Source organism: Ambystoma mexicanum, chromosome 2p (assembly GCF_040938575.1).
Source record: "Ambystoma mexicanum isolate Mex_15411 chromosome 2p, UKY_AmexF1_1, whole genome shotgun sequence".
Taxonomy (NCBI): Eukaryota; Metazoa; Chordata; class Amphibia; order Caudata; family Ambystomatidae; genus Ambystoma; species Ambystoma mexicanum.
In genome coordinates this window covers 417,110,786-417,132,018 of record NC_090923.1, presented here as the reverse complement: position 1 = coordinate 417,132,018, position 21,233 = coordinate 417,110,786, and the positions used below count along the sequence as shown (strand labels likewise).

Here is a 21,233-nt window from a genome sequence, read left to right as displayed (position 1 = left end):
CATCCCCACGTTTGAAGCATGGGACAAGGTGAAACTTCTGAGCACAGCACACTCCCGGACCTCTCCAGCATGAGGTTAACTATTCTGTTCAACAATACCAGGACTTTCAGGGGCCAAGTCTCTTTTCTATAAAGTCTCTTGCCTTAGAAGGTCTGCTGGACCAAAATAACAAACAAACAAAAGTTCCTTCGGTGATCTTGCACCTTTGGGTGATTGCTTTTCGCCCCTTGGATCTCCCTTCGCCAGGGTCGGATCCTTCTTGTAACGTGGGCCTCCCTCCGTCGGGTTCACTATGGCCTTTCACTCTAAATATCAACACAATATTCTCGGGTGCATCATGCTTCAGCCTGATTTCGCATGCATCCCTCAACTGGGTTCACATTTGCCAATTTCACAGTTCACTTTGTTTTATCACGATGCAGGTTTTACTTCTTTTAGCTTTGCCCTTGACACCCCTCTGCCGGGTTCACACTTGCCTTGATTCACGATTTTCTCAGAAAGTGAGGGGGTTCCCTTCCCCTAGCTTTCTCTCAGCTACGGGTCAGAGACTTTCGATTGTACAAGGGATTTGACGTGACCCTTGTAGGACTACTCTTGACACTTCAATCCGCCCTCTCTTAGGGCCTTCTGGTATTTGTAGTTTCAATACAACCAAAGGGGCCAGTCAGAGTCCTCTGAATGAGCACTCCTGCGGCACCTGACCACTCTGCAGCTATTTCTTCTTTGGGCTTTCCAAAAGTTCAAATGCACACAAGTTCTTTGTTCATAAGTTTCTTGCCTTCACAAAATGTTGCCAATTGCAACCTTGGGCTCAACACAGTTTGGTTTGCTGTCAGCTTTCTCCGACTCAACAGCTGTGCCGAACCAGTTGTCTTGTCTTGCCTGTGGAGTCAAGGACGGTACCACGGTAGCCAGCATGCGTCCCCGCATGTGTTATTAATGCGGGAGGCCCTGTGTACCGTATCTACCACACCAACACGTCAGGTGTACTCCCCGGTCTTGTGATTCCTGTCAGCTGTACTCCCTGGTCTTGTGATTCCCTTTCCGGTGGCTTCGCAGGTCTGAGTTCAAAAGGACGAGAGCCATTCCCTCCTCGTCCTTTCAGGGTTTGCCGCTTTTCTCCTCCGCTTGATCTGCCGGTCCGGAATAGCTGTCTCCTCGTGTGTTCGGCCTTGCTCGTAGTGTGCTCTCGTGCTACGCCTTTTATCACTGTGGGGAAGGTAAAGGGCCGTCAGGTGTGTATGATGTTGTCAATTGCCTGGCTGTGCCTGACCCTTGTGTTGGGACATGTCAGGTAAATGGCTCTGGTGTTAGTCCGTTGTCTGTCACGGTGTAAGAAAGTCTTTGTGTCGGAAAAGGGGGGGGGTCGAGCTTCTAAATATCCTATGGAGTAGGATGGGGTAAAGGTGTTATAGGGAAGGGGGTACCACGTTTCACCCGTCTGTGTCCCACTTCCACTCCCCGAAGACCCCTTATCCAGGTGATCCTCCCCCACTGGTCCAGCCCCAGGAACTCGATCCAATAGTGATGTCCGTGTCCTGGCCATCTGATGACAGATCTACGGGGACTAACGGATGAGACACCTTCAAGTTTCTCACAGCGCACTAGAGGCAGCCAGGACCGACAGCAGGAGAACAGGACCGAGACACTGGAGGTCTGCTGGTTGAAGCAGAGGAGCAGGTGTGGCGAGGGAGCTGTGTCTCCAAGGAGCCATGAGTGTTTGTGAGAGGCAGCTGGAAGGCATGCTGCTCCCTTATGAAGCACACAAAAAGAATTGCTTGTTCCCCTGGGCCAGCGAGACAGCCCGTTAGTGTCTGAGGGTCAGGTGTTGAGACCCTGACCTCAGAACGAAGAATTGTTAAAGCTGCACACAACCGGTGAGTCTGAATGCAAAGGAAAGCCTGGTTTGTGAAAGCTCGAGTGAATACAAAGTTGCCAAGCAAGTGCGTATAAAGAAAGAAGCGCCCGTTGCAGTATGAACTGTAATCGTGAAATGTACAAGAGGGAGAAAGCACAACAATGAGGAGATACTAAGTAACAGAGTGGTCGCTTGTGTAATTACACATTCTCGAAAGCCTCTGTATGAATGGAAGTAGCTGCCAAAAGGGATGGGGAGCTGTGCGTGAACTGAAAACCGAACAAAACAGAGAGCATAAAAAGGGGAATCGCACAAAGAGGGAAAAGTGAGCAAAATCCCCAAGAAAGGATACAAGATGAAAAGTGAAGTTGAAAAAAAGTGTCAGAAAAATCTGGAACATAGTAAAATAAGTTGAACTGTGCAAGAGGTGGAGAAGCTAAACCCTGGGCCCCTGGGTGCGCGACCTATGATGGATGGACCCTGCGGTCTGACAACTGCGCCATGGCCCGGGGAGACCCCACCAGATGACATACTTGTGTGGCAAAAGGAGAGTTTTGTGAAGTATGGGGAAGGGAACCCCTAAGAGGTTAAGTTGAACCGTTGTAAGCTGATTTGTCAAGGAAAGAGGAATACTTTGGAAGTGTAAAGGCAAACTTTTGTGAAACCAAGTGGAACCAAATGGGCTGTTGAGTCTGAGAAAGGGTACCCAGAGAAGCCGTTATACCTTTTGAAAACGTATTGTGAAGGTTTTGAACTCAGCAGAACTTTGGTGAAGCCAAGTGTCTTGAACCTGGGGAAGGGAGCTGTGGAAGGGCTCCAGTGCCATCCTGTCTTACTTTTTTAACACTGTTGAGTTAATCCAGTTCCTTGCACATTATTATATAGAAGCGAGAGCAAGCAAAGGTTTGACACAGACAGCCTTTTTGTTTTTGACTAATGAACTTAGACTTTCCTTAGTTTACTTTCTGGTAGAGATTACTCCCACCTTAGAGTTAGGGCAAGTTAGGCATTATATCATCATGACCATTGAGAATAAAGGTTTTCAAACTGAGTTTCACTTGTCTGTGTCATCTCTTCATACCATGCCTGTCGCACAGACTTCTGCCATCCTCCACAATGCCCTCTGGTGAGGTTAGTAATGCCACAGACACTGGGAGTAGGCATTGCTGTTAGTGGCATGTCTGGACTTTTTACTGGGGTAGACCAAGTGGGGCACTGACTTATGCAGGGGTGGCATGAAGAACGAGCACACACACACACAATGATCATAGTTTAGGATAATGGGGTAGCCAATCAGATCCCAGGGTTAGCACGTGCCACCCCGAGCAACTCCCTGGACACACCACTGATTGCCAGAGACCAGCATGGTACTCTTGTATCTCTGCTACACTCCTTAGTATGGATTACTGTGCACAGACAAACTGTGGGTAAGTAAGGCTTTGTGTTGACTGCCTCGTTCTTTTATATTTCCACAGGAAGTAGAGGTTTTGTACACGTTTCCAATATATTGTTGAACCACAGGTGATGGACGCATTGTGAACATTGGTCAGACGAAGTGCATTGGAATCTTTTGTCTTACCGTGTTGATGAGTTGTTAGTGTGACATACCCTTGCGAGGTGATCACGTTTGCATGTCCCTTTCTTCTGTCGCCTTTTCGTACGTTTGCAAATGATCAGCAACAGTGATAACGGAGACAGGATACCAGTTGTCTCTGGGACTTGTGTGGCGAGGTTGGGGGCGATTCTGGTAGAGGGTACTTTTTTCTGTGTTTTAAATATGGAGGATGGCCAATTAAAAGACAATTCATTGGCTGTTGTGGTTAATGTGGCATCTAGCAAAAAGAATGAAGCTTTCGCAAACTGACTGAAAATGGCCAGTTCATTCATTTTTATACAGAAAAGGAAAGAAGATAAGCTGCACGTCATTGTTTTTCTTGTTTTTGTTATTTTCTTAAGTAGTAGTTTGTGATTATACCATTGCATTTGTTATATAACTGAAGTATGATGTACTATTGGTTACAGTTTCTGTTCTTTGAGTATTAGCAAGTTATGCATATGTGTTCAAAGTCTGTGAATAATACCTTTGTGGTCATGAAGTCTCTTGTTGTCCTTCCACAGCATCCGTACATTTACCCAATAACCTTTGCGACAGCCAGTGAATCATCTGCACTAGTAATCCGAATGTTCAGTGAGAAAGGAACTTTGAAGGACCTCATCTACAAGGTAGTGTTTCCCAGATCGGAGTTGCCTCCAGGAGTACTGCATCACTTTAAGTATCTGTATCTTTAGGTCCAGCTTTGGCTTGGCTGCTTTGCACTCAATGGATTGCATTGTGCTACAGGTCATGCAGCTTCGCGAGAGCAAGGCTGTGCTTGTCAACTTGCTGACTAGTATGATCCATTTTTCCAGATATCCACAGTCCTTCTATATGGAATATGTTTACATATATTAAATATCATTAGAAATTATGTGCATGTTCGTTGGCCAGTTTTAAACCCTGGCTAAATTGTATTATTAGATAGGATGATGAGCCCAGACCAAAGGGAGAGCACTGAGGCTTAATAAGAAAAGGACATCTTAACAAGTAAGCACATAAACTCGAAGGTTGTCTCAAATCGGACAGTAATACCTTTGATGTCAACGTTCTAATGGCAGGAACCAGGCCAATTTCATCAGCAGAGGTGTAAAATTGTATTCAGGGTGCAGAAATGCATGGGAAGAGGAGATACCCAGGGTTGGGAAAATGGACAGAAGTAAATATACCCATAGGTGACCATGTGCTATAGTGGGCACAAATAAGGCCCATGCTGTGGAGGTGGAAAGAAGATTCACAGTGAGGTCAGTTCTGCGGGTTCTGGGAATTCTGATTCCTCCCTTCCACCACCCATCCTCTGCTCCAAAAGTATTGACGTGGCATGTCTTTAAAAAAAGTAAGTGGAAATGAAATTTAGACAAATGATGCACTTATATGAAATATAACATCACTATTTTCTGTCAATTGTTTCATGTAGAAGTGTGTTGTTGTTTTAAAAAATCTAGGTCACACCATATATCTTGACATTTTGTCTTCTTCACATGGCGACAAACACATTTTTTTTAACAATCATTTAAAAACTCTGTGGTTACCACTTTGCTGTTCACTAGGTTGGCCATGGGCAGGGCAGAGCGTCTGTGTGTGACCGGGGCACTAAAAGCATTTTTTTCTGTCCCAAAAACCACAGAAAAAAAATGACCAAGAAAATGCCCGCTGGCAAAGGGAAAACGGGAGTCCGTTTTCCCTTTCCATGGCAGCCATCGGGAGCGTCCGCTCCCGAACAAAAAAAAAGAAGCAGAAGGTAAGTAGGGTTGGGAGGGCGGGAGGCAGGGGAAGGTTGGAAAAAAAAATACGTACATGCGTCCCTGCTAGGGGACAATGCAAGCCTCCAGCCGTGTGTCTCCACACTGCTGGAGCCTGCAATCATTCCCCAGCGGGGACGCAGCAACACAAAGGTAAGTGGGGCGGGGAGGGCGGGAGGAGAGAAAAAACAAATTAAAAAAAAAGCTTACCAGAGTCCCCGGCGGGGGTGAAGGCATCCTCTCAGCCATGGGGAGGCTCAGAGCGGGGATGGCCCCACTTCGAGCCTCCTCATTGGCTGAGGGGCGGCCACGCCCCCCCGCCGGGGACAAAGGCCGTGGAATCCCGCAGAGGGATTCCCGGCCTGGTAATGACTCGGCGAGGGCCAATCAGAATGGCTCTTGCATTCAGATTGCACCCTCGCCGGGTACTAAAATGGCAGAATAACATATTTGCGCATGTTTGTAATGGGAACAAAAATGTATTTACATATGTACACATTTACCTGATACAACACACCTCCTTCCCTTTATTTAATGATATGCATAAGGACATTTCCTCATTGTGCTTCACTCATTCCACATGTTGCCACCCTCTCCTTACTCCATTTCTCACCATTGCTCAAAAGTAGCGTATTTCGTATTTCCCAAATCTCTCACCGCCTTTAAAGGGCTGGAATACCTCATATATCCTTTCTGCACCCTCCTTCCACTCGTCACCTTCACCCCTTCATCCTCTCGCATCAAACACTCCCTTTTCAGAATTCTTTTCATCATACCTCCTTTTAGATTTTATTTGGTCACGTATCACCCTCTCTTTCCCCATCCATCCTGGCTTCAACCCGGTATTAGGTAATCTCCTTCTCAATGCCTCAAAAGTTGAAACTCCCGTGACCTGATGGGGTGCAATCCTGTATTGCATGACCCTCTCAATCGAAGCCTGTGACCAAAATTCCACCTGTCGCTACAGCAATTCCTATTGCTTCCATCAAAGTCCAGTGGAATCTCTCCACAATTGCTTTTCCTTTGGGATGATATAGCGTTGTTGTGGTATGCACCACTCCATTCTCTTTTTAAAATTCTTCCATTTCTCTACCCACAAATTGTGGACCATTATCTGATACCAATTTCCTGGAAAAGCCCTCCCCCCAAATATTCCTTCCAAAAAACTCACAACCTTGCGCACACTTATGTCCTTTACCACGCACACATTGGCCCATTTGGACAATAAATCCATAACTACTATTTTGTGGTCCTCTTGCTGATATCGGACCTAGAGTATCTACAGCAACCACATCCCAGACAGGATTGGGTGCTTCAATCACAGTCATTGGTGGCGTCTTGACCACCAAAATCTTTTGGTCATTATTTTTACACCCTCACATTCTTTAAAAACATTCTTCACCTCCCCATCCAAACTCGGGCCACCAAAAATCTTACCGAATCAATCCCTTGGTCTTATACACACCCAAATGTCCTTCATGCGCTATGCCAAGTACCACTCCCCACATTCCTTCTGGTACCATCATTCTATATCCTCGGGTCAAAATCCCTTTCTCAACACTCAACTCATTTTTTACTCTTCTACATTCTTTTAATTCTCCAGCATTGGATCTTTCATGGATTCACATGCTTAGAATATTCCCCGTCGTCAGACTGGGAACCCTCGGTACACATATATATAGTCATTTCCAATAGGAAAACTTTTGCCCTATCCCCGTCTGCGTCCTCTACGGGGCCGCCCACGTACGCCCCGTTGGACGTGATGGTATATAAGCCCCGCCCCCGCGGGTCCCTTCAGATTTCAACCGTCTCCAAAGATAGTGGGATCTCCTCGTGTATTTTCTTCAAATACTTATCGATTGTTTCTAACTCCTGCGAGTTTGTCTGTTTGGTCCGCTTCTAACTCCTACGAGTTTTTGTTAGTTGGTCTGGCAATAATGTCGGGTAAGCCTCTTTTCCGCCCGTGTGCCACGTGCGGTCTAAAGAAGGTTTATGAAGGGGATGGCCATCTTGACTGCATCTACTGCCTTCACCCCCACCACTCGGCGGACCGATGTGATATCTGCAAGGGGTTTTCCCAAAAAACCCTGAAGGACCGGAATCGGCGACTGGTCTCGTGGCTGAACGACGGCGCTGGAGCGTACCCTCAGTCGGAGGTAGGATCGGTGCGCAGTATCGCCTCAGCGAAAACATCAGAAGCCTCCCGACGCTCACATCCGTCAGAACCTCCGGCCAAAAAATCACGACCTACGGAGAAGGACGTGCCTCGAAGTCATTCCTCTAAGGCCTCATCGAAAGAATCGACGAAGAAATCATCTTCCTCTTCTTCTTCGTCGAAGAAAGATAAGGACAGGCCAAAATCCTCCTCGAGCGATCAGAAAAGATCAGCTACGAGTAGAGAGGCGGATAAACACAGGGAGAGCTCCGCGAAGGCGGGACCGCCTAAGCCACCTGCAGGCCCTCCGTCGACGACGGCGACGATCCAAGTGCCCACTCCGTCACAGTCCCCCGCCTTTCAAACGGGCTCATCGTCGACGACGATTCCCTCGTCGACGGAGTTCCAGGCCTGGAGGCCAGAAGCGTTCGACATGGGGCTACCCGACACACTGCTACAAGAACAGGCAGTTTCGATCGCCTCCAAAGAAGACGACGGCTTCAGAATAGTGAGCCCGGAAGACCTGGGGCTACGGCCCAGATTTCCTTCTGGTGCAACCTGCTCTCAAGTTTTCACCCAGCCTCCAAACGCCCAGGCTACTCTCTCCATGGAGGTACTTTCCTCCTTACACTCGCTCTTGAAGTCCCTGGACGAAAGGCTCCCACCTGTTCCGACGACTCCCCTCGTCGACGAGCCCGGACCTTCACACCGCCCGACTAGATCGGTCGTGGTCCCAACTGCTCCAACAGTCCAGGAAGAAGGTGAGCTCTCGGACTCCCTCTCTGAACAGGGGTCAGCTTCTGATATCTCCCTCTCGCCGTCGAGAGACCCGTCATGGGTTTCGGATGTGGAGGTGGATCCTCCGAAAAGTCCCATTCACCCATCTCCACCGGATGACATAGGGGCCTTCCATTCCATGATGGAAAAGGCCTGCAAGGAGTTCGGTTTGACCCAACAAGAAGAAAAGAAGGACTGCTTCCTCTTTGACCACATGGGCAAGAATAGGCGTTCCGTTTTTTCGATACCGATACTGGACCACGTATGGAAAGAGGGCGTCCAAACCATGCGGCATCCATTCTCGGAACCTGCGGTCAAAGGCCGCGTAGAGAAAAAATTTAAAGTTCCAGATTCGACGCCAAAATGCCTCTCTGCGCAACCCACGCCTGACTCGGTGGTATCGGCGGCGGCGACGAGAAAGGCAAAGGCCCAGCATAAGTGCTCTACCCCGCCGGACTCCGAAGCTAGACGCCAAGACGCTTTCGGTAAGAAGATCCTGTCAGTGGGAGCGTCAACAGTGAAAGCAGCGAACTCCCTGGCAATCATGGCCAGGTATGACAGGGAGATGTGGCACAGACTGGCACCCATTTTGGACCACCTCCCAGAAGAACACAGAAAATCAGCTATGTCCCTGGTTCGTGAAGGAGAAGAAGCCTCGAACCATGCTATCAATATAGCGGTGGACCTGGCAGACTCGGGGTTCAAACAAATTAACAACGGAGTGGTTCTACGACGCCAGGCCTGGCTCAAGTGCACCAACTTTAGACCCGAGGTGCAATATAAGGTCGTCGACATGCCTTTCGAAGGTGACCACCTGTTTGGCGAAAAGGTGGATGAGGCCTTGAAAGGAATGAAGGAGGACTCTGAGACGGCGCGCTCGCTGGGCTCTCTCCAAAGCGGTAAGCCCTTTCGTTCCTTTCGCCCCTTTAGAGGAGCTACGGGAAACGCACGATTTGCGGGATCCAGGGATAGAGCATTCGGGAGGTCTTCATATCCGTCCCAAGGCTATAGACGCGCCTCACAGTCCTCGACCCGACGCAGAAATTTCCAGGCCTCTAAGAGACGTCCCACTTACTCGTCGTCGACGGGAAAACAAAAAGATCAACAATGACGTTCTAGGAGGGAGAGTGTCAAGTTGCGTCGAGGAATGGGAGTCAATTACGACAGATCGGTGGGTTCTGGACACGGTGAGACTGGGACATTCCCTAAGATTCAAATCCAGACCTCCAAGACGTCCACCGATACGCCTGTCTCAACCACACCTAAGCGTCTTGCGTCGAGAGGTTGCGCTCATGCTAAAAAAAGGCGCCATCGAGTTAGTCCCTGCTTCACAGAGAGGCTTAGGGGTTTACTCACGCTGCTTCGTAGTAAAGAAACCAAACGGGAAGTGGCGCCCCATCCTCGACCTACGGGACCTCAACAAAACCCTGCTGAGTCAAAAGTTCAAGATGCTTACTCTACAGGAGGTAATCAGATCGGTCCAAAAGAACGATTTCCTGGCGTCTCTGGACCTCCAAGATGCGTATTTTCACATTCCGGTGCGCACTCACCACAGGAGGTTCCTGAGGTTCCTAGTCGGCCAAACACACTACCAATTTACTGTGCTCCCTTTCGGCCTGAAGTCCTCCCCAAGAACCTTTACAAAGTGCCTAGCACCCGTAGCAGCCTGGCTGCGGAAGGAAGGGCATCACGTTTACCCGTACCTCGACGACTGGCTCGTGAGGGGATCCTCCCCAGCGTCGACCAACGACAGCCTATTGACCACCTTGCGACTGCTACAGCGTCTGGGATTTGCAGTGAACTACGAAAAGTCTTCACTAAAGCCCTCGAAGAGCTTGAAGTTCCTAGGTGCTCAATTCGACACCCACACGGGACTAGTGAAACCATCCCTGGAAAGGTTGTTGAAGATCAAACACCTGACAAGCCAACTTCGTTTACAGAGAAGGTTGTCAGTAAGAAAATATGCGGCTCTCCTCGGCTCCATGGCATCGTGCATCCACCTAGTCGCGAACTGCCGGTTGTTCATGAGACCTCTACAGGAGTTCCTATCAGACAGATGGAAGCAGGCCACAGGCCGCTGGTCGGACAAGATAATAGTCGACGACGAACGAGTTATCAAAGCCATCCGATGGTGGAAAGTGGCGCGCAACCTGGACAGAGGGGTCCCCCTGCAGGAGCCGGAATTTCAGAACACCATCATTACAGACGCCTCTCTGTCGGGCTGGGGAGCACACATGTCACGTCACCAAACCCAAGGCAGGTGGTCGTCGACCGAATCTCGCCTACATATCAACGTCCTGGAGCTAAGGGCGGTGAGATGGGCCCTGAAATCTTTCCTCCCACACATCAAGGGGTCAAAAGTAAGAGTGCTCACGGACAATACGACAGCTATGTTCTACCTGATAAAACAGGGTGGCACCAGATCCAGGACCCTCTCGAAGGAAGCTCAAAAGATCTGGCATTGGGCTTTAAAACACCACATCTCCCTAGTGGCATACCACCTACCGGGAGCGAAGAACTTACAGGCGGATTCCCTGAGCAGGACTATGTCACAAATACACGAGTGGGAGCTGGACTCCACTCAACTCGGGGAAATCTTCGAAAGATGGGGGACCCCGTCGATCGATCTCTTCGCCACGGAAAGAAACCGAAAATGTGCTCAGTTCGCGAGCAGATGGCCCCAAACAGGCTCCCTGGGGGAAGCGTTCTCGTTTCCGTGGACAGGCAAGTTCCTCTACGCCTTCCCTCCATTTCCCCTCATACGGAGGACGATCCAGGGGATCCACAGGTACAATTGCCGGGTCATCCTAGTGGCCCCGCGCTGGCCGAGGCAACCATGGTTCTCAGACCTCCTTCATCTGTCGCTGGATCAGCCGATACCATTCAGGAAAGTACCGAACCTCCTGTCCAGGGACGAGGGGACCGTGTGGCACCACAATCCGGACAGCCTGAACTTAACTGCATGGCTCCTGACTTCTCGGAGTTCGGGAACCTAAAAGTCTCGACTGATTGCCGAAGGATTCTGCAGGCGGCCAGAGCCCCGTCCACTAACAAATCATATGTAAGCAAATGGAAAAGGTTCTGTATATGGTGTCAAACACAACAAAATATACAACCTTTGGAAGTAACTCCGGAGCAAATACTCCCGTATCTTCTTCATCTTGCGGAGAGCGGACTGTCATCATCGTCAATCAAAGTACACCTGGCGGCTGTTTCGAGATTTACCAGAAGAAGACAGTCCCCTCCACTATTCAGTGACAGGCTAGTGAAGGGTCTGTTTAGAACCTTCCCTCCGGAAAAACGGTTCCCACCGTCGTGGAGTCTGAACACGGTTCTAGCTGCCTTAATGAAGCCTCCCTTTGAGCCAATGTCCTCTTCATCTCTACAATTTCTATCTTGGAAACTCGCGTTCCTAGTTGCCATCACTTCGGCTAGAAGAATGTCGGAACTACAGGCACTGGTTATAGACCCTCCATATCTGAGGTTCTTTAAGGACAAAGTTATTTTATCAACTAACCCTTCATTCATCCCAAAAGTACCGTCGGTCTATCATAAGCACTCGACCCTGGTACTCCCTACTTTCTTTGCATCTCCTTCGTCGACGGCGGAGAAGGCTCTTCACACTCTGGACGTCAAAAGGGCGCTAAAATTTTACCTGCAAAAAACGCAAGATATCAGAGCCACCAGACAGCTATTCGTCGCCTACGGCCCCTCGGCTAGGGGTAAGGCTATCTCCAAACAAGGTCTGGCTCGCTGGGTCTCCTCGGCGATTACCCTGTGTCATTCCAAGGCCGGGAGACCTCTACTACATCGTCCCAGAGCCCATTCCACGAGATCGACATCTTCCTCCGTGGCTCTATGGGCAGGAATTCCGCTGACGGACATCTGCCAGGCGGCGGCATGGTCTGTTCCGCACACGTTTACGCGCCACTACTGCCTGGAAAAGCAGCACGCGGATGAGGTACAAATGGGAAGGGCAGTGCTTCGCCACCTTTTTCAATGAGGTAAGCCAAAGTTTCAAGAAGAATGCTGCCTATTATTATTTGGCCTCAGCTGGTTTTTCAGAGTGTATACATGAATGTGCATAGTTTATTGACCTAAACATAAGTGGTTGGGTAGATATGTGCGCAAGGGGTGCATACTGAGTCATATGACATAGCATTGTATGGCGGAAATCCGTTTCGTATCAGTATAATAAGTTGTTGCTTACATACATGGTGTAAACGGTAGTGTTTGGGGGTGTCTCTACGAATGTAAGTTACATTGCACTCTCACCTCCTTCTTGATGTTACTGCTTTACAATCTATTCTAAGCATGTGAATCCATGAAAGATCCAATGCTGGAGAAGGGAGTAGTTTCTTACCTGTAACTCCATTTCTCCAGCATTGGTATCTTTCATGGATTCACATGCGCCCTCCGGCCTCCCGGACTGCAATGTGGAAGATTGGTATGTAAGCAAGTTTTCCCCCCGTTATCTTGGAGGGGTCGAAATCTGAAGGGACCCGCGGGGGCGGGGCTTATATACCATCACGTCCAACGGGGCGTACGTGGGCGGCCCCGTAGAGGACGCAGACGGGGATAGGGCAAAAGTTTTCCTATTGGAAATGACTATATATATGTGTACCGAGGGTTCCCAGTCTGACGACGGGGAATATTCTAAGCATGTGAATCCATGAAAGATACCAATGCTGGAGAAATGGAGTTACAGGTAAGAAACTACTCCCTTCTTCTTCAGTGTCTTCATTTGGCCACCCCTCCTGCATATACTTTACAACCGCAGTATACACTTTGTCCCTCTCACACTGCTCTCTCCATTCCTTTTCGTCCGCCACTCCGCAATTTGTGAACACTTCTCCATCCCCCTCATACCCTTTCCATTCCTCATCGTCTACTGCATTTTGTGATAAAGCATCTGCAATCACATTAAGTTCACCCTTCATGTGTTTCACTTCAATATCCAGACCCTGTAACCCACTGATCCATCAACAAATTCTCCTAGAGATGCCATCAAAACCTTTTATTTCGAAAACACCCATGAGGGGTTTATGATCCGTAACCAGTACAAATGGTATCCCCCATAAAAACTGTTTAAATGTTTCCACTCCCCACATACAAGCCAAGGCCTCCTGTTCTATGACGGAAGATCTCTGCTCTGCATCCTTCAATAATAAGCACACACCCCAAACCATTCTCACTGGCATCTGTAAACAATTTCACATCCCAATCCTCTTTAAATCCTTTTAAGATGGGTGCCTGCATCTCTCAGATTCAGTCTGATCCTTGTTATCTCCACCAACCCCCTCCTCACCTGAAGTCTTTATGGCTGAGGTACCGTCTGAATCAGAGTCCCAGGATTCATCCGTTGGTATCTCCTTTCTTCTCTGTCTCCAAAAGTCGCTGGGCTTCTTGTGCGTCCTTACCCCTGGTTTGGTGCGATGGGTATGGGCTCCACTAGAGGCCACTTTGCCTGAGATGCAATTTGCCTGGCAGTGGGGACCGCAGGGAGCCCACCCCAGACCAAGGAAAAAGCCTTGCCGAAAAAACCCTGGTAGGTTGTGATATCTTGCTGGGACTACTGATCCCAGAATGCACTGAGAAACTGAAGGAGTAGGCAAAGTACACAATAACTCCAAATAAATACTCAAGAGAGCAGCAGCAGGATGCAGGGAGTCCGGAGGGGCTAGGTTGCAGAAGAGTAGCAGGTACCTCGCAAGAACTGCGAGCAAGGGAAGAGGGAGTTTCCAAGAAGGTAAGCAGTAGACAGCATACAGAGGAACAGCCGTCCGAGAACGGCAGAAACGGAAAGGGGAAGCCGTTCGGAAAGCGGCCAGGAGAAAACAAGGAAAATTACACGTGAGCGCTGGGAAACACTTTCCAAAGTACTGGAAGTTGCAACGCGAGTGCGTTAGCAACTTCCGGGAATATAAAGTCAAAAGACTAGAATGCGCACAGCGAGTCCAGGGAAGGAGTCCTTCTTCTACCTCCTTTTCAGTCTCCATCTTAGGTATAGTCTCCACGGCAGGCGAGTTGTGACAGCACCAAGCAACTTCTTACATCTTCAAACTCCTACACATTCCTCACACCAAATATATTTTGCTCCTTTCTTCACCAGCATTCTCATTGCTTTTGATCTTTCTGCCAGGGTTTTTAACAAATTTACCATAATACTCCGTTTTTTCTTCTTTTTAAAAGATTTTTTAAAGTACTTGTAGGGATTTATTAATTCCATCAGATTCTCATCAAGTTACATAGTAAGCAGCCCCAACCTGCCAGTTCATCAGTCTTCCTTCTTCCTTCAAGTCATAACATCTCTCTCCAACAACAGTACCCCACTGTTCCATTCCACAATGGAATGTGTTATACTGTACACCCCATGGGCTACAAACATCCATGGATAAAATGGCAGAATAACATATTTAAACATGGTTGTAATGAGAGAATAATATATTTACATATCTACACATTTACTTGATACAACACATATCACTTTCATCTGGGTCTTCACCTCATGCCAGAATGTTTTAAAACCCGGGCACTTCCACCAGATATGGGTCCAATCTCAGCTCCCTGTACATCCTCGCCAACACTCAGCTGAGACAGTGGGGTACATTGCGCAAAGTCTTGCTGTTGTGTAATGACATTGCAACATTGTCTTGTACCACATTTCCCTAAGTTGGATGGATCGTTTCAGTGTAGGTATGTTGCCCCAGAGATGCTCCCACTGTTCCCTTTTTACACTACCCAGCGAGTTCTCCCACCTCTTCATGTGCCGCCACTGCACTGGGGGCGAGCCTTCAATGAGGAATTTATAGAGGGATGAGACAAGTTTCCGGGACCCCAATTGTGTTGTAATTCATTTCTCAAAAGGGGTTAGTTGCCGGCTAGCTGCTGCGTTAATATGTGAGTCAGACAACCAATTCCTCTACTGGTAATAGCCTACCCTTTCACCCTTGCCGACCCCTACATGCTGTTTACAAGCCTCCAATGACATAATGTCCTTTCCCTTGCACAGTTTCAGACACCATGCCACCCGCCATGCCCTAAACAAACCCTTTTCCATCACTGATGTAAATTGTGGGTTATGAAATAAGGGTGTAAACGGGGCTGCATTAGTGGATACGGTCCCCTTTGTCAGCAAGGAGTCCCAGATGTCCGCCACTAGCCCCACAATTTTATTTATATGCACATTTGGTGGTCTATGTAATTTCCCCAGCCACAGTATTCCCTATAAAGGAGTTCCCGCCTCCGACCTGTCCTGCCGTGTCCATATTATCTGGGTGTCCCCCAAGAACCATTCCCTCACTACCCAAAGTTGTGCCACTTCGTAATAGTTACGAAAATGCAGGAGCCCTAGTCCTCCCTGGTTCCTTGGTGCCATTAAAATAGTCATAGCGATGCAGGGCGTAGGGGGGTTGTTCTGCCATAGATAGACCAAGATTATTTTGTTCAGGGAACTAAATAAGGATTTAGGCAGTGGAATGGAAAGAGCCTGAAAACAGTATAAGATCTGTGGGAGCACGATCATCTTCACCACCGTCAACCTCTCTAGCCATGAGACTGTGAAGTGACACCATCTATGCAGTTCGGCTTTAATGTTCTGTAGCAGTTGAGGGCAGTTTGCCCCATATAATTGTCCCAGAGTCTTGGTGATGCTGACCCCTAAGTAGGAAATCCCATCATGCGCCAGTTTCAATTGGGTATGGGCCCTGATCCGTTCCAGTTGATCAGGGTGAACTGATAGATTTAGAATTTCGGGATTGTTGCATGTTAATTTTTAACCCTGCTTCTTCTCAAACTCCTCCAATTCCCCTATGAATCCCAAGAGTGATTGTTTCGGGTCTACTATTGCCAGCATCATATCATTAGCAAACGCCATAATTGAAAGGTCCTCTACACCCATACTGATCCCTTTGACCCAGTCTGTGGTCCGGAGTTTAATTAATAACAATTCTAAATAAAGGGTGTTTAATAGCAGGGATAGCGAGCATTCCTGTTTTGTGCCTCGCCTAATTTCAATACATTTTGAAAGGATGCCATTAATTGAAAGACATATGGCAGGGGTATGATAATTTGCACGGACTATCTGGAGAAATCCCGTCCCAAACCCCATACACTCCAATATGAGGAAAAGAAAGGACGATTAAATGCTTTTTCCATATCCAGTAATACCAGCAGGGCCGGCGGTTTTGTTATTGAAGTTTTCTCTATCAAAGAAAATAACAATCTACAAGCCAAAGAGACTCATCAGGTCAGGCAACGAAATCCGCCTGGAAGAAAAAAACCATACCTTAAAAAAAATTGGAGGCACCTCCTTCTACCACTTAACCGCGAAAACCTGGAACAACATCCCAAAAGAAATAAGAAACACCAAAGATCACCTAAAATTCTGAAAATTACTAAAAACCTGGCTCTTTAACACCACGGACTCAATCTGAAAAACTGAAACAGAAATGAAAAAAGAATGACTAAACCGGAAAGGGCATTGACAAGCTCCCAGAACTGACTGAGAAGCACCCACGGCACCTGGACGGGTGACGCCGGGTAGAGTGGAAAACAGGCGACACCCATGGAGACGGAGTCAACAACCCCAGCCAATCCCATTGAACATCTTCGCTCGCCCCTTAGTTGCTACTAGGTACCACAGTGTTGTGGAATTGTCAGGATATTGCCAATCACCACATTAACTGAGCTGTGAACACTGGCAGTGCACTGGCCATATAAGTGGGAAGGGAGGACAGGTGGGATTGTGAGGGAGGCTGGTGGATGTGGGAGCGAGATGTGAAAGGGACCTTGAATGCCAGACGGGCCCAGATCAGGACAGAGGCGCAGGGTGCCGCCGCACCCCATCGAGAGAGATTACGCAAGCCCAACATGTCAATTCAGGATAGAAATGCAAACTAACCAATTCCACTAACAATTTCCCCCTCTGCATACACCTCTCAAACTCCAAACCAAACACAACCACAAACTTACAGCACAACAAACTTCACTACACCGCAACAACAAAACAAAAAAACACACATAGACCCGCACAACAGTACACGACTACTACTGGCTTTAAACACCCCAGGCCCAGCCAACGGAACCACCGGGCTGAGGCCGCCAACAGCACATCACTGCTTTCTGGCACTTTTCCAGCTTCCTCCCATTAACTCACCCTCCCTTCCTCTTTCAGAGCTGCCAGAGTGCCAGGGGACCACTCCGATGGTGATAGTGCGCGATACAAATGTCCTTTAACATTAACAAATGACAGACATGTTGTCATGCGTCTGTCTCCCTGATATGAATCCGGACTGGTCGGCCCAATAAACCTCGGTAATAGTGCTGTTCGCTAATATTTTAGTGTAGATCTTCGAGCCAAGATTTATTAATGCTATTGGTCTGTATGACCCGAGAAGCGTCAAGTCCTTGTTTGGTTTTGGAAACACCACAAATTTGCTTCATTCATTGTCATAGTAATCTACTCCTTTGACCGGAAAGTGTTATATAGCTTAGTGAGCCACAGGACTAGGTTCACCTGAAATATTTTATAAAAGCTTGCCAGGTAGTCGCCCATGCCAGGGGCCTTTATTTAGGGGCAGAGACTTGATAGCCTCCAAAACCTCCCTTTTTTGGATCTCCCTTTCTAAACTCGAGATTTTGGGTAGCAGGATTGTACTTAAGTATGCTTCCTGCCTATCCCCATATGGGCCATCTGTGGAGTATAACTTAGAGTAGTAGTCCTCAAAGATCGCTAAAATTGTGTAATTGCCCATAGCTATGCTCCCGTCACCGGCTGTCATTTTTTGAACCATGTGGGCTAGGGATTTGCTTCAGTTGCCTTGCCAGCATACGGTCTGCTTTGTTTGCCCCTATATAATGCAGTTGTTTTGTATACAGCAGGGCTTCCTCCGCTCGTTTTGTGCAGAGTAAATCTAGCTGCCCATGGGTATGTTTTAGCACTCTTTGCAGAGCTGTAATGGGGCCTGTTTCTAGTTTCTGCATGTTTTCAGCTATCTGATTCTTGAAATCATTTTTGTAATTGCATTCTTTCCTTCTCTCTTGTGGCTTTCATAACTATCAACTCTCCCCTCAGTACTGCCTTAAATGCCTCCCATGCAAGTAGCGCGCGCGGCGCCTGTTGGCCTCAGTTCCGTTTTTCCGCAGTATGTGTTGCTTCAGAGACTCGGCGTGCCTCGAGTAGTTCTGTGACGCAGTAAATACTGAAGAGATATTCGCTATGTCCTCGTCATCGACGACTACGACCGTGCGATTGAGATCTAAAAAGTGTAAATCCTGCGGTTTGAAAATGTCCATCACGGACCCTCACCGGTAATGTCTGTGGTGTCTCGGGGAAGGCCACGACATGGAGGCCTACTGCAGGTAGGTCGTAAACCCGACCGAAAAACCTCTAGCGACGAGTTGAGAGGTCCCATGAGGAGAAATCTACTTGACGCGAAAGGCATTGGTCTAGGTCCCGAAGCGATTCTCATCGCTCTTTGTTGAAAAAGTCCAAGAAAAAATGCCACTGGTCCCCTTCCACCTCGTCCTCGGACGAATCCCCAAAAAGGATGAAATGCCCCACAAAACATTCTTCCGAAAAGTGGGAAGCATTCAGGTTGAGAATGATGGAGGTGTTTGAAAAAGCTAAGCCTCGGTCCACGCCTTCTTCGGAATTCCATCCGGGAACGTTGTCGTTCCGACACTCGTGCGCCCTCGAGCTCGGGTGATCGAAGGAGGAAGGATCAGGAACCTTCCAGGACGCAGAGCGAAAAAGACCGCTCGCCGTCTGAAACCCGACGCACCTCAAAGGGCAAGTCTTCGAAGAGCACCTCAACACCCTCGAAGCCAGCTGCGTCGACCACTATTTCATTGGCGCCATCGATGCCTTTGTCGACGTCGACCCCGAAGCCCTCGGCGCCAAATGTTCCAAAGGCTTTAGTTCAGCCAACTCAGCCTGAAGCTGTAAAAATAACAGCAAGGGAGAAGGCTACAAAGGCTGTAATGCCTTCAGGTTCCACTGATACACCTCTTCCAGAAAAGTTTTTTTTTTTTTAAATAATAGTTTATTGCATTTAAACAACACAGCAACAACATAAATATTAATCAGACATTCGTTGGAAAAGGAAAAAACAAGGCAATATCGACAGCGGCAAGAGCACTGCAGGGCCAAGGGGCTATGAAACGGTTGCGGGACAAAGAAAAGCAGGTAACCCAGGTTGTCCCCTACGTCCTTGCGTCAGGGGAGGGTGAGGGGGGGAGAGGGAGGAAGGGGGGGAATGGGAGAGGGTGGGTTTCAGTGAGTATCGAGCCATTTACCCCATATTTTCTCAAATTTACGGGGACATCCCGGTGCGTTATAGATCCGGCGCTCTAAAGCAGTGCATCTGTCCAGTTCATTGCTCCATCGGTTCGGGCACAGTGGGTCTGCAGAGCCCCAGTTGGCCGCTATGAGTCTTTTACCCGCACCCAGCGCAACCGCCAAAAACATTTTTTCATAATTCATCAAGTCCACTTCTCCCCAGATGCCCAGGAGTGACATTTTAGGATCCCTAGGAATTGGCGTCGCCAGGACCGTGGAGATCGTGTTAATACAGACCCCCCAGAAGACTTGTAACACCTGAAAATCCTAGATCATATGGTAGAAGGTAGCCGTCTCGGTTTTAAATCTGATGCATATCTCATCCTCGGATCCCCCCCCCCTCATCTGGCAATGTCAGTGCGCGAATAATAGGAGCGGTGGAGAATTCTCAGTTGTATTAGTCTGAGCTTGGTTTCTATCCCAATTTCTCTAGGGGACATTAAAGCATCTATCCAATCTTCAGGTTCCAGTTCGCCCAAATCCCTTTCCCACCTTTCTTTGAGCCTATCTAGTTGTGCCGCTCCAAAGGAGTTGAGGGCCTGATACAGGTGACCTTGGAGGGGATTCGTTGCGGGAGGACATTGGTCTCGATGGGAGAGCATGGGGGTATAGTTGTTGTGTCAGGGAACTGGGTGCGGATGGCATGGGTCAGCTGCGCGTGTCGAAACTGGTCCATGGGTGCCAAGCCAAATTGCTCTTGCATGATTTCAAAGTTTAGGAGGCGATTCTCCCCACCCCCCGGATCATGTGTGCTAATGTAATTATCCCTTTCGCGCCCCAGTGTGCAAAAGAGCCCATCTTCACTATTTCCGCGAGGTGCGCGTTCTGCCATATGGGTTGGGATAATATTGGTCTCCCCTTCCAGCCAACCAGTTTGTGTGCGTCCCGCCAGGCATGGCGGATATGGTGCGTTATTTTTGGTAGCTTCGGGAGTTGGTTGTTGGTGGCGTACAGGATTTGTAGTGGGGGTATTGGAGACATGGTCTCCATTTCAATACGGATATGCGGTAGTGTGGGGTCTGCGTGTAACCAATCGTTTACCACCCCGATCTGTGTCGCCAGATAATATGTGCGTATGCAGGGTAGGCCGATGCCTCCCTCCCATACCGATCTTTGGAGCGTTTGAAGGGCTATTCTGGGTTGTTTCTCCCCCCATAGCAGTGTGCGAAGATTCTTATCAATGAGTGAGAATGTTTCTCGGGGGATAGTGAGTGGGCATTTTGAAGAACATACAGGAGTCTGGGGAGGGTCATCATTTTGAATAGCGCGACCCTACCTATTAGGGGTAGGAGGAGTGATTGCCAGTGGGAGACATCTCTATGAAACCGCTCAATTACAGGCTGAAGGTTGAGTTGGAGGAACCCTTCTAGTGTCGGGTCGAGCCGTATGCCCAGGTATTTAAATTCTCTGATACAGACATGATATGGACAGGTCTCTGGGATCGCAGACTCGCCACCCTGGATCGGGAAGTAAATGGTTTTGCCCTCATTCACCTTTTGGCCCATAAAGTTTTGGTATTCCCTGAGGATAAGGGAGACAGTCGGGCATGAGGCCCTCGGGTTGCTAAGGTACACAAGGAGGTCATCCGCATAGAGCGAGAGTCGGTCCTCACCGATGGCAAGGAGGAAGAGGAGTGGGGATAATGGGCACTCCTGCCTAGTACCTCGGCCTAGAAGGAATGGTTTGGAGGACCTACCGTTTACCCTGACCATGGCTTCTGGGGATGCATAGTGGAGTTTGACCCATGATATGAACGTTTGCCCGAG

At 48.5% G+C, this 21,233-nt stretch overlaps 1 protein-coding gene across 4 annotated transcripts in view; it reads left to right on the top strand.

The window, feature by feature from the left end:
* The window catches only part of PXK (PX domain containing serine/threonine kinase like), a 917,751-nt gene that overhangs the window by 623,090 nt on the left and 273,428 nt on the right, over nucleotides 1–21,233 (top strand). For all 4 annotated transcript variants that reach the window (XM_069643765.1, XM_069643764.1, XM_069643767.1 and 1 more), the window contains exon 8: nucleotides 3,977–4,081. In XM_069643765.1, coding sequence (XP_069499866.1) covers nucleotides 3,977–4,081 — 105 coding nt within the window. The remainder of the gene's footprint in view (nucleotides 1–3,976; nucleotides 4,082–21,233) is intronic.